The sequence below is a fragment of the Lissotriton helveticus genome, chromosome 5_1, assembly GCF_964261635.1.
Source record: "Lissotriton helveticus chromosome 5_1, aLisHel1.1, whole genome shotgun sequence".
In the NCBI taxonomy this organism is placed as follows: Eukaryota; Metazoa; Chordata; class Amphibia; order Caudata; family Salamandridae; genus Lissotriton; species Lissotriton helveticus.
Window position 1 is genome coordinate 1,917,574,725 of NC_136065.1, and position 11,064 is coordinate 1,917,585,788.

General features: G+C 48.6%; 1 protein-coding gene across 4 annotated transcripts in view; it reads left to right on the top strand.

The window, feature by feature from the left end:
• LOC144753879 (keratin, type I cytoskeletal 12-like) overlaps nucleotides 1-4,463 on the top strand; it is a 30,915-nt gene extending 26,452 nt beyond the window's left edge. For all 4 annotated transcript variants that reach the window (XM_078641418.1, XM_078641419.1, XM_078641421.1 and 1 more), the window contains one exon: nucleotides 4,366-4,463. In XM_078641418.1, coding sequence (XP_078497544.1) covers nucleotides 4,366-4,463 — 98 coding nt within the window. The remainder of the gene's footprint in view (nucleotides 1-4,365) is intronic.
• Nucleotides 4,464-11,064: the final 6,601 nt, after the last annotated feature.

An 11,064-nucleotide genomic window follows, 5' to 3' on the forward strand; every position in this document is an offset into this window, starting at 1 on the left:
TATTTTTGATATAACCTGGTGTGGAGTTCCTTTTGTAGAGTGCCTGGGATGTTATTGCTGTGTGCGTGCGCGAATGCTTGTCACATGGCCACCGGGATAAGCCTGACTGCTCGTGCTAAGCTACCAAGGGGGTGAGCAGGGGTTATCTTTGGCGTGTAACTCCCTTGCCCTGACTAGAGTGGTGGTTTCTGCCTGGCTTTGGTGCAAGCCTTAGCCAACCAGACATCCCATTTCTAACACAAATTATGCTGGGAAGAAATTCTTGCTAGTGATAAGAAGTGGGCCTGGGATATTCAGCTTAAGATAAGAGACCTTAAAAGAGTGCATTCCTTATGAGGCACAGTTGGAATATGGACTACCTTGCTAAGCAAACTAGTTCTAAGAGAATGAGCAGAAAAAATATGTTGTACATTGGATAAGGCCAACTTGAGGGAGAAACCTTCCATATGCTTCACACGAAAGCCTCTTGGCCAGGAGGCTGATTTTCCCTTTTGGGCTTATATACCTTATCCAAGGCTATGTAATGAAATCCTAAAAGTGAGACCATTTTCTCATGGATTGTGTATTCTATAGACTCAAAGCTTGCCCGCATCAAGTTTTAGGACCCCTATTTTTTAAATATTAAACATATTCGAGGCCGGATACAATGGGGGTCCTGTCTGAAATGTGCTTTAGGGATGTTGCAGTAGCAATTGCATGGTTCATGCTTTCTGTTAGGCAGTGTTTTAAAAAAGGTTTAGAATAAGTAGTTTTTTTATTTGTGTATACTTATGGTTTTAATATGTTTTAGTATGTAACTGTTTTTATTTTATTTAAATGTTTCATGGGCAGTTGTCTCAATAAACGTATTGTAAATCTGATCTCAAAAGGTTTGTAACGATTTTTCCTTTGCCACATTCACATGGAAATGGCGTTTTTGAGAAAATATAAATCTATCTATTTATCTCTAACAAGTCCGCATAAGACATTCTTAACAGAAAACAGTTCCATGATCAATGGTGAATCAAAAAATGGAAGCAAACTTTTATATTTGAATTTAGGACAAATAACCATTGTGTACTAAACGGGGGAACAAGCATAAAGTGAACACTGCCCATAAAACACAGACAGATTCCTGTGTGCAGGGATAAGTTATAAATCTTTCAAAGAGAACTGAAGACAGGGGCGGCTCCTCCACTGAGGCAGAGGAGCTTTGCCCCACTGCTTGTTAGCAGCGAAATAAAAAATAAAATGATAATAACTGATGTTATTATCATTTTAGTTGTTCCTGTGGCAGTAGCTTTTCCGGAGCGGGTGGGGCGGCTCTGATGACAAAGGAGCAGGAGGAGGAGTCGTTTGCCCACTCCAAGTGCGCATGAATGCTTGGGTGGCCGTCTCAGGCCGGCCAAACATTAATGCGCACTTTGCATGTTCTCCACCCAGGCTGTTCTGCAGATTGGGTGGAGAACATGCCCAGGCTCCTATTCCCTGGCTGAGCGCCAAACCAAGGCGTTCAGACCAATCACAACACTGCATTGCATCATTGTGATTGGTCAGGAGAGATGGAGGAGAGACGCGGTGACAATTTAAGTGTTTTATTGTTATGTCAGCCTTCCCATTCTGTACCGCCCCCCTGCCTCCTGCCCCGCCACTCCCGACTCATGCCTGTTACTGACTGAAGAAAAGGGATGGACAGAGTGACAGAAAGTCTATTCCTTCCCAAATGTTGGGTGACTAGATGAAAAGCCTTCTACATGGGAAAACATTTTCCCAGAGGAGAAAAAGATGCATTTGCACTGGAGATCCGTATCTCCCTCTGGAGAACTCTGCACATTGAGAACAGGTGCCCTCTGGGAATGTCACATGACGCTCACAGAAGTGCGCCTCGAAGCCTGCCCTTGACACAGCTTTCTCGGTGTAACCCCGGGGAATGCTTGAATTGCATAAAATAACCAAAGTATGTGCAGTCGGATACAGAGATCTCTGCCTGTACTCTTCCATCTTTCTTTGTGAATCAGGCCCATTACATGCAGCATGCCTCACAGTATCTTACTCAGCGAGCGGTACCTATGCTTGAGCCTGCACACAGCACTGTTTAGAAACAGAAAAGAACCATGCGAGCAGCTGTGGACCTAAAAAGTAGGCTACCAACAGGCCAACTCTGTCTATAGCCAGCCACAAATCAGCAAACGGTTTTCAGTCCACAAAAAGCTTGCATATGAATATCCTTGCCATATGCTCGCAAAGAGTATCCATCAGCTGCGGCCGGTATTGGGAGTACCTGCCGGGAAGTGGGGAGGGGGAGGGGTAGGGTGGGGGGTAGTAATGTATGGATTACGGAGCTTTACAGGTAAGTAAACATATAAATAAATAAAACAAATTTCGTTGCATGCACTGCATCACCAAATGAGATGCAGAAATTCGTTGTATTTATTTATATGTTTACTTACCTGCAAAGCTCCATAATCCATACATTACTACCCACCACCCACCACCCTGCCCCTCCCCACGTCACCGCCCGGCAGGTACTCCCACTACCGGCCGCGGCCGGTATCCATCCTCTCCTGAAGTCCACAAAGTGCCCCAAAAAATAGAAAGTGGGAGTGCATTGTTAGAACCTCCCCACAGGGGAAGAGGGAACAGTACTACCCCTACATAATTGCCCAAATGATGAAACACTACATGCAGGCCTACCAAGTACCATTCATGTAGGGTGAAGCTAACGCAAATTCAAATATTTTTCGCATTAATGCAAGGTCCAAAATACGTCATGCATATGTCAGCTCAATTGCCAGACTGAAAGCTCCCTTTTGAGGGGCTCTTCATTTGGCCACCAGATTGTGGACGCACGGTCTCTGAGCCTAATGTGTGCTGCTGCCCATGCCTGGTTGTGTTTTGCACTCAGAGCAGATTCAGGGGCGGCCTTAGGCATGTGAAAGCTGTGCACCTGCACAGGGCCACCAAACCCCAGGGGCCTCCACGCCAATATATAACCTTAATATAATAATCCTCTGAGGATAGATATATATTTGCGTGGGGGCCCCTGGCAGGGATTTGGCGGCCTCCGGCTCTGTCCCACTTCCAAACACCCTGACCCCCCACCCTTCACTGGCCTCCGCGCTCCGCCCTGCCCAGACCCCCTCTTCCGGGGCCCCCTATCTACGCTCCCTGCCCAGGGCCCCCATGAACCTAGAGCCGCCCCCGGCAGATTCTCTGCATGGCACACAGCAGAGAGTGCGCCCTGCGGAGATACCACCCCGAGTGCGGACATTCTGCCACGTGTGCAGGTATGCCACACTCATAACTTTACGGCTAGGGTGGTCGACCTCGAATCTGGGAACCGGGTTCGAGTCCCGGCAATGACGGTGAACATCCTGTGATTCTGGGCAAATCACTTAATCTCCCAGTGCCTAAAAAAAATGAATGTATCCTCATGTAACATAACTGGTGCTATGTAAAGCGCTCTGATACCCGATACCGGGTCAAGTTCGCGCTATATAAAACTATATAAAACTTTGTAAAAAAAAAAAAGATGTGAGTGCCTTCTGAATCCGGTCCTCAGTTTAGATGAGAAGGGCAGGCCACAGATGGCTGTGCAGTGCAGAAAGCAATTTAGTACCAGTGCAGGATAAGGAACTCGGGCAACATATCTGGACTAACTTCAGTAACAATAGCTGCCAAGTGCCTCTATGTGTTTGACACCTTCACCCAGACATGTACAAAGGTTTTTAACTAGTGCCACATGGTTAATTCAACATAGTTTGTGACTCGTTCAGACAACAAATGTAGCGTCAGATTATTTAGCTACTATGAATGGTATGCCTTTTATGTTGTCTTTCAATTTTCGAACTATGCACTCACTGACAACAAAGCAACAAAGCCTATGCAGGGTCTGTCTACAGGTCTTTGAGAAAAGACACTGCAGTCTACGCATGTTGTTCTAGGCGGGTGATTGTGGGAGACGCCCGTCACGGAAATGTTACAAATTGGAGGACTCCTAAAGAGCCCGCACTGAAGTTCATATTTGTTCCCAGTACATTTCCTGCTGCTGTTATTGCAAGTAAGTCCTCAGTTTAGGAGCAGTGATTACGCCCGGAGGGACAAATCCTGCTAGCAGTGGATGGAACTTCACTAAAAGCGTCACACATGAGACTGTGAAATGTCACACATAACCCCATTCCAAACTGAGAAACGTCACACATAAGCAGACTGGACCCTTGACAGACCGGTAAATGAGGAAGGATAAGTGGAGGGCCCACCCAAAATACTCCTCATACTAGGTTAATTATATCCCCCACCAATGGGTTGTAAAATGTCACAGCAAATTCTATAAAGAGGCAAGAACATAACCTTTCCCTAATCTCGTGCAATATGTTTTTCTTTCAGGGCAACGCAAAACAAGGAAGATCCACACAATAGTCCAGGAGGTTGTCGACGGGAAAGTGGTCTCGGAAAACGTGAAGCAGGTGGAAGAGCAAATGTAAGCTGCGGTCATACATGACGTCACCACGTCATGGCGGCGAAGGACATAATCAGGCTCTTACAAAGGCGACAGTCTGGCGAGAAGGGGAGGAGTCTGTCTGTGTTCAAGAGAAATAATGGCCTTGGGCTCCAAGGCGTCGGTGTAACCAATTTATCTAAAAGGCTGGGCGCTGTCTTTTTGCACTTCCCTGCTCTTGAATTTCTAATAAACTTTATTTCTGCTTGCAAGCATGACATGTTTGTTTGGAGTCGTCTTTGCTTCTGTCACAAACGTAAGAAATACCAACCCTTTTGAGATAGTTATATTTTTATTATTTTACTGAAACGTTTACAAAGTGGATATTGAATATAGCATAATAGAGATATGCAAGGTAAGTACTTGACGTCTCTTTGTCCTACAAGAAGTGTCGTGTCAGCCTTCAGAAAGAATGGGTTTGACTGCAGCACTTTGTTGCTGTTCTGTGTAACTTACTGTCAATCAATCAATCACTGACACTTGTAGAGCGCGCTACATACCCGTAGGGTCTCAAGGCGCTGGGGGGGGGGGGGGGGGGGTGCCGCTACTGCTCGAACAGCCAGGTCTTCAGCTTCTTCCTGAAGGAGAGGTGGTCTTGGGTCAGGCGCAGGTCGGTCGGGAGGGAGTTCCAGGTCTTGGCGGCCAGGTAGGAGAAAGACCTTCCTCCTGTGGTCGCTCTTCGGATGCGGGGGACGGCGGCGAGGGCGTGGTTGGCTGAACGGAGGTGGCGTTTGGGAGCGTAGAAGTTGACTCGGCTGTTGAGGTAACTCGGGCCTCGGTCGTGTAGGGCTTTGTGTGCGTGGGTGAGGAGGCGGAAGGTGATTCTTTTGTTGACGGGGAGCCAGTGAAGGTCTCTCAGATGTCCGGAGATGTGGCTGGTTCGTGGGATGTCGAGGATGAGTCTGGCTGAGGCGTTCTGGATCCGCTGGAGTCTCTTCTGGAGCTTGGCGGTGGTACCGGCGTAGAGGGCGTTGCCGTAGTCCAGACGGCTGGTGACGAGGGCCTGGGTGACGGTCTTCCTGGTCTCGGTGGGGATCCACCAGAAGATCTTCCGTAGCATGCGTAGGATGTTGAAGCACGTCGAGGAGACTTTGTTAACTTGCCTGGTCATGGAGAGGGAGGAGTCCAGGATGAAGCCCAGGTTGCGTGCGTGGTCTGTCGGTTTGGGTGCGGTGCCCAGGGCGGGAGGCCACCAGGAGTCGTCCCAGGCGGAGGGTGAGGAGCCCAGGATGAGGATCTCCGTCTTGTCCGAGTTCAGTTTCAGGCGGCTGATCGTCATCCACTCGGCTACCTCTTTCATCCCTTCGTGCAGGTTGGCTCTGGCGGCGGCGGGGTCGTTGGTCAGGGAGAGGATCAGCTGGGTGTCGTCGGCGTAGGAGATTATGCTGAGGTTGTGTTTGCGTACGATGGCCGCGAGGGGGCTCATGTAGACGTTGAAGAGGGTGGGGCTCAGAGATGATCCTTGGGGGACGCCGCAGATGACTTCGGAGGCCTCTGACTTGTACGGTGGTAGGCGGACTCTCTGTGTTCTTCCGTCGAGGAAGGAGACGATCCATTCCAGAGCCTTCTCCTGAATTCCGACGTTGCTGAGGCGCTGCACTAGGGTGCGGTGGCAGACAGTGTCGAATGCCGCGGAGAGGTCCAGGAGGATGAGGGCCGCTGTTTCTCCATTGTCCATCAGGGCTCGGATGTCATCGGTGGCGGCGATGAGGGCGGTCTCGGTGCTGTGGTTGGCTCGGAAGCCGGACTGTGAGGGGTCGAGGGATCCGTTCGTCTCGAGGAAGGCGGCCATCTGCTTGTTGACGGTCTTCTCGATGACTTTGGCTGGAAACGGGAGAAGCGAGATGGGGCGGTAATTCTTGAGGTCGGTGGGGTCCGCTGTTGGTTTCTTGAGTAGAGCGCTGAGTTCGGCGTGTTTCCAGCTCTCCGGGAAGATGGTGGTGTCGAAGGATGTGTTGATGATGTCTCGCAGGTGGGGTGCGATGACGGCGTCGGCCTTGTTGAAGACGTGGTGAGGGCAGGGGTCGATCGGTGATCCGGAGTGGATGGAGTTCATTGTGCGGATGGTGTCTTCGGTGCTGATCGGGGTCCAGGCGTGGAGGATGGTGGTGGGGGGTGGTTGTTCGGTCACGGTGTGCGTTGGTTGGTTGTTGAAGCTGCTGTGTATGTCCGTGATCTTGTTGTGAAAGTATGAAGCGAGGGAGTTGCAGAGGTCTTGCGATGGGGTGACGTCGTTGTTTCCTGCGCTGGGGTTGGAAAGCTCTTTCACGATGTTAAAGAGTTCCTTGCAGTTGTGTGCGTTGTTGTCCAACCGGTCCTTAAATGCTGTTTTCTTGGCGGCGCGGATCAGCTGGTGGTGTTTCCGGGTGGCCAGTTTGTAGGAGGTCCTGTTGTCCGGTGTCGGTTCCCTTTTCCAGACTTTCTCGAGGGCTCGGCAGTTCTTCTTGGAGCTCTTGAGTTCGTTGGTGAACCATGGGGCCTTCTTGCTGCCGGGTCTGCTAGGCGGGGTCCTCAGAGGGGCGAGTTCGTCCGCGCAGTTGCTGATCCACTTCGTGAGGTTGTCGGCGGCCTGGCTGGGGTTCGCTGAGCTGGCAGGAGGGTGCTGGCTCAGGGAGGTGGCGAGCTGGTCTGCTGTGATCTTGTTCCAGCTTCTGCGGGCGGCCTGTTGCTGGTGTTGGTGGGTCGTCGTTCTCTTGAAGGTGAAGTGGACGCAGCTGTGGTCCGTCCATTGAAGCTCTGTGGCGTGGCTGAACTCGATGTCTGTGCTGGAAGAGAAGACTGCGTCGAGTGTGTGTCCGGCGAGGTGGGTGGGGGTGGACACCAGTTGCTTGAGTCCAAGGTTGGCGAGGTTGTCGAGCAGGGTGGTGGTGTTGCGGTCGTTGTTGTTTTCCAGATGGAAGTTGAGGTCTCCCAGGAGGATGTAGTCAGCGGAGGGGAGGGCATGCGGGCTGACGAAGTCGGCGATGTCCTCGCTGAATTGTGTGCGAGGTCCGGGGGGTCGGTAGATCAGTGTGCCTCTGAGGGTGGTGTTCGGGTTGGTGTGGATCTGGAAATGCAGGTGTTCGGCGCTGGTCAGGGTGTTGTCGGTGCTGGTCGTGAGACGGATGGTGTTCCTGTGGATGATGGCGATGCCTCCTCCCATCTGGTTGGCGTTTCGGTCCCTCCGGACGATCTTGTAGCCCTCTGGGATGGCGATGGCGATGTCGGGAGCTGAGGATGCGTTCATCCAGGTCTCCGTGAGGAAGGCAACGTCAGGGGCTGTGGCGTCTAGGAGGTTCCAGAGTTCGATGGCGTGTCTGTGGACGGAGCGGGTGTTGATCAGGATGCACTTGAGGTGGGTGCTGCTGGTGTTCGTCTTGGTGGGTGCTGGTGCGAGGCAGGTCCGGATGCAGGTGAACTTGCAATCACCAGTTCCGGGTTACCAAATAGGCACCGTCCTATGGGACCTACTCCTTTTAGGGGAACCGCAACAACGAATAAAAGTAATATTGATATGATCTTAAAAGAAAAATACAATCAAGCTTTCTTAAATTGTTTCCAAAAGATAGAAAAACATGAATGAACTCAAAGAAACGAAAACTTTGCATTAAAGACTCAGCTGAAAACGACGTCTTGCAAATGGTAAACTTCCAACATATCCTGAAAGATTTAAAGTTTTGCTTGTTTATTAAAATTTAGAAATAATAATTACGATTCTCCTATTACCATGCCTAGAGAATCTAGATTTCATTAAAGACACGGAAGCTGACGTTATGCAATGACTTTTAATGCAGTTCCAAACAGCCGCATGAGTCATAATACATGTCAATGAGAAACAATTGAAACAATTGAAACAACATGTCGATGAGAAACAGATGAACAATCAAACTATAAGTGAGAATAAACAAGGAATCGCCAAACACCAAATAGGGGAATGGGATGGGTGGGATAATGTCGGCCTCCGTGTCTTTAATGAAATCTAGATTCTCTAGGCATGGTAATAGGAGAATCGCAATTTCATTACAAGAATGGAGGCTACGTTATGCATGTTGGTAGCCTTGTAAAACGGCATTAGACATGTGTTCAATTGGTTAACAATAGTGTCTAGCAAAGTACTAGCGTTAGACCAGTCAGCAGCTTTAAGAATATCATCCAACTTACCTTCAGACCATAGTGACTTACTCGCCATAGCACCTCTAAGTGAATGAGCTTGAAACTTGGCTACATTAATACCTGCTAAATTCATAGCAGACTTAACCCACCGAACAATGGAAGTAGAGGAAATGGCTTTATGGGGTTTAACAAAGGAAATAAGGAGTTGATTCTCATTAATAGGTCGCAGGTTAGACATTTTTTGATCATACGCTTTCATACATTCAACTACACAAAGTTTCGGGCAAGGGTCAAAACGAGGATAAAAGATTGAGTCAGACATGGTTTTGGTTCTTCTGTAAACCTCAAATTTAACTCCAAATAAATTCTAGGATCTGTTAGAGATCTCCAGAGCTTTAACATCAGAAACTCTTCGACAAGAGATAAGGCAAAGAAGAGTAGCGAGTTTAAAGGAGAGAAGTTTTGTATTCAAAAGAGAATTGTCGGGCCATGAGATGAAAAGATCTAAAATCAAATTCACATCCCAGAGGGTATCATATTTTGGTTTCGGGGGTCTTTTCAGACGAATGCTCTTCATAACTCTACAAACAATGATGTTTTTACCGACTGTCTTCCCATTGACAAGAACATGACCTGCGGAGATAGCAGATCTATAGCAATGATTCGATCTATAACTTAAACCTTTGTCAAAAAGTTCAGCCAGAAAGTTCACTACATCAACGATAGGTGCCTGTATGGGATCCAAATCCCTTTCCAGGCACCAACGAAACCATGATTTCCAGATGTTATTGTATCCGTAGTGAGTTCCCGGCGCCCATGACTCTCTGAGGAGAGTAGCAGCTGATGTCGAAAGTCCTGAGACTTCGTTGGATCTCTTGACACTCTCCAAGCAAGAAGGTTCAAACTCCCCGACTGGGTCAGGAGGTGAGAATCCCCATTTTACGTCTGTAAGGAGATCCTCTAGAGAAGGTATAAGAAAGTGAAGTTTGTATGTTAGTTCCAGAACTGTGGGAAACCATGCTTGTGACGTCCAGAAGGGAGTTATCAGGACTAGAGAGCATTGGTCTTGTCTCACTTTCTGTAAAACTCTCTGGATCATTGCAAATGGGGGAAAAGCATATGCATTGATCCTTGACCAGGGTTGAAGGAATGCGTTCACTGCTAGAGCACCGGGATCAGGCACCCAGCTGTAGTAATGTTCCAGTTGAGAAGTGAGACAGCTCGCAAAAAGGTCTTTCTCGAAAGGACCCCAGATCAAATTCAGCGAGTCGAAAACAGCGACGTTGAGCTTCCAGTCGCTGAAGTCCGAAAGGAATCTGGAATTCCAATCGGCATAGACGTTCGATTTCCCTGGGTAGTACTCCGCTTTGAGGGCAATTTTGTGTTCTAAGCAGAACGTCCAGAGCCTCTTGGCTAGGTTGGAAAGGTCGGCAGATTTCGTACCTCCCAACCGATTGATGTAGGCCACTGTGGAAACATTGTCCATCTTCAAAATGACCGACCTCCCTTGTAGGGAGTGCTTGAAGCTCATAAGAGCGTAAAGGCCTGCAGTTAGTTTGAGGAACTTTATGTGGTGAGATGATTCCTCCCGAGACCAGATCCCTCCTGTGTTCTGGTCCAGGAGGCATGCACCCCAACCATGAAGCGAAGCATCCGATTCCAAAACAACATATGGTTCTGATCCAAAAATTGCTTTCCCATTCCATGCCTCCAAGTTTTCCAGCCACCAGCCTAGTTCTGCTTTGGCATCCAAATCTAGGGTGATTCGGTCTTCGTACCAGAGACCGGACCTTAGCGCTCTCCCTTTTATCCTTTGCAAGGCCCGGTAATTCAGAGGGCCTGGAAAAATTGCCTGGATGAAGGAAGATAGGAGACCTAGGAGTCTGGCCTGCTCCCTTAAAGGGAGATCCTCTTGTCTTAAGACATGCCTTATCTCTTTCCTGATCTTCGAAATTTTGGAAGGAGGTAAGAGGAGGAGACACTTGGAAGTGTCCAGAGTGAAGCCCAGAAACTCCAGAGATTTCGATGGAGTTAGGATGGACTTTTCCTTGTTGATAATGAAACCCAGGCTTTCTAGAAGATTCATGACCGTTTCTAGATCTAGGAGAATTTGTTGGAGGTCTTGAGACATTATCAGGATGTCGTCGAGGTAAATGATAAGACGGATACCCCGCTCCCTCAGGAAGGAGGCTACTGCTCTCATGACCTTGGTAAAGCACCAAGGAGCGGAAGAAAGCCTGTAACTGGTAGAGGTGACTTTTCAACAAAAATTGGAGGAATGGTTGATGCATTACCGCTGTCTGAATCGTGAAATACGCGTCCTTTAAATCCAGTTTGACCAACCAGCCTTCTTTTTGGAGAAGGTCTCTCAGGAGGTGTATACCCTCCATTTTGAAATGCCTGTAAACAAGAAATTTGTTGAGGTTTTTCAGATATATCACAGTTCTCCAACCCTTCCCTTTTTTCTCCACGAGGAACAATGTACTTACGAAAGT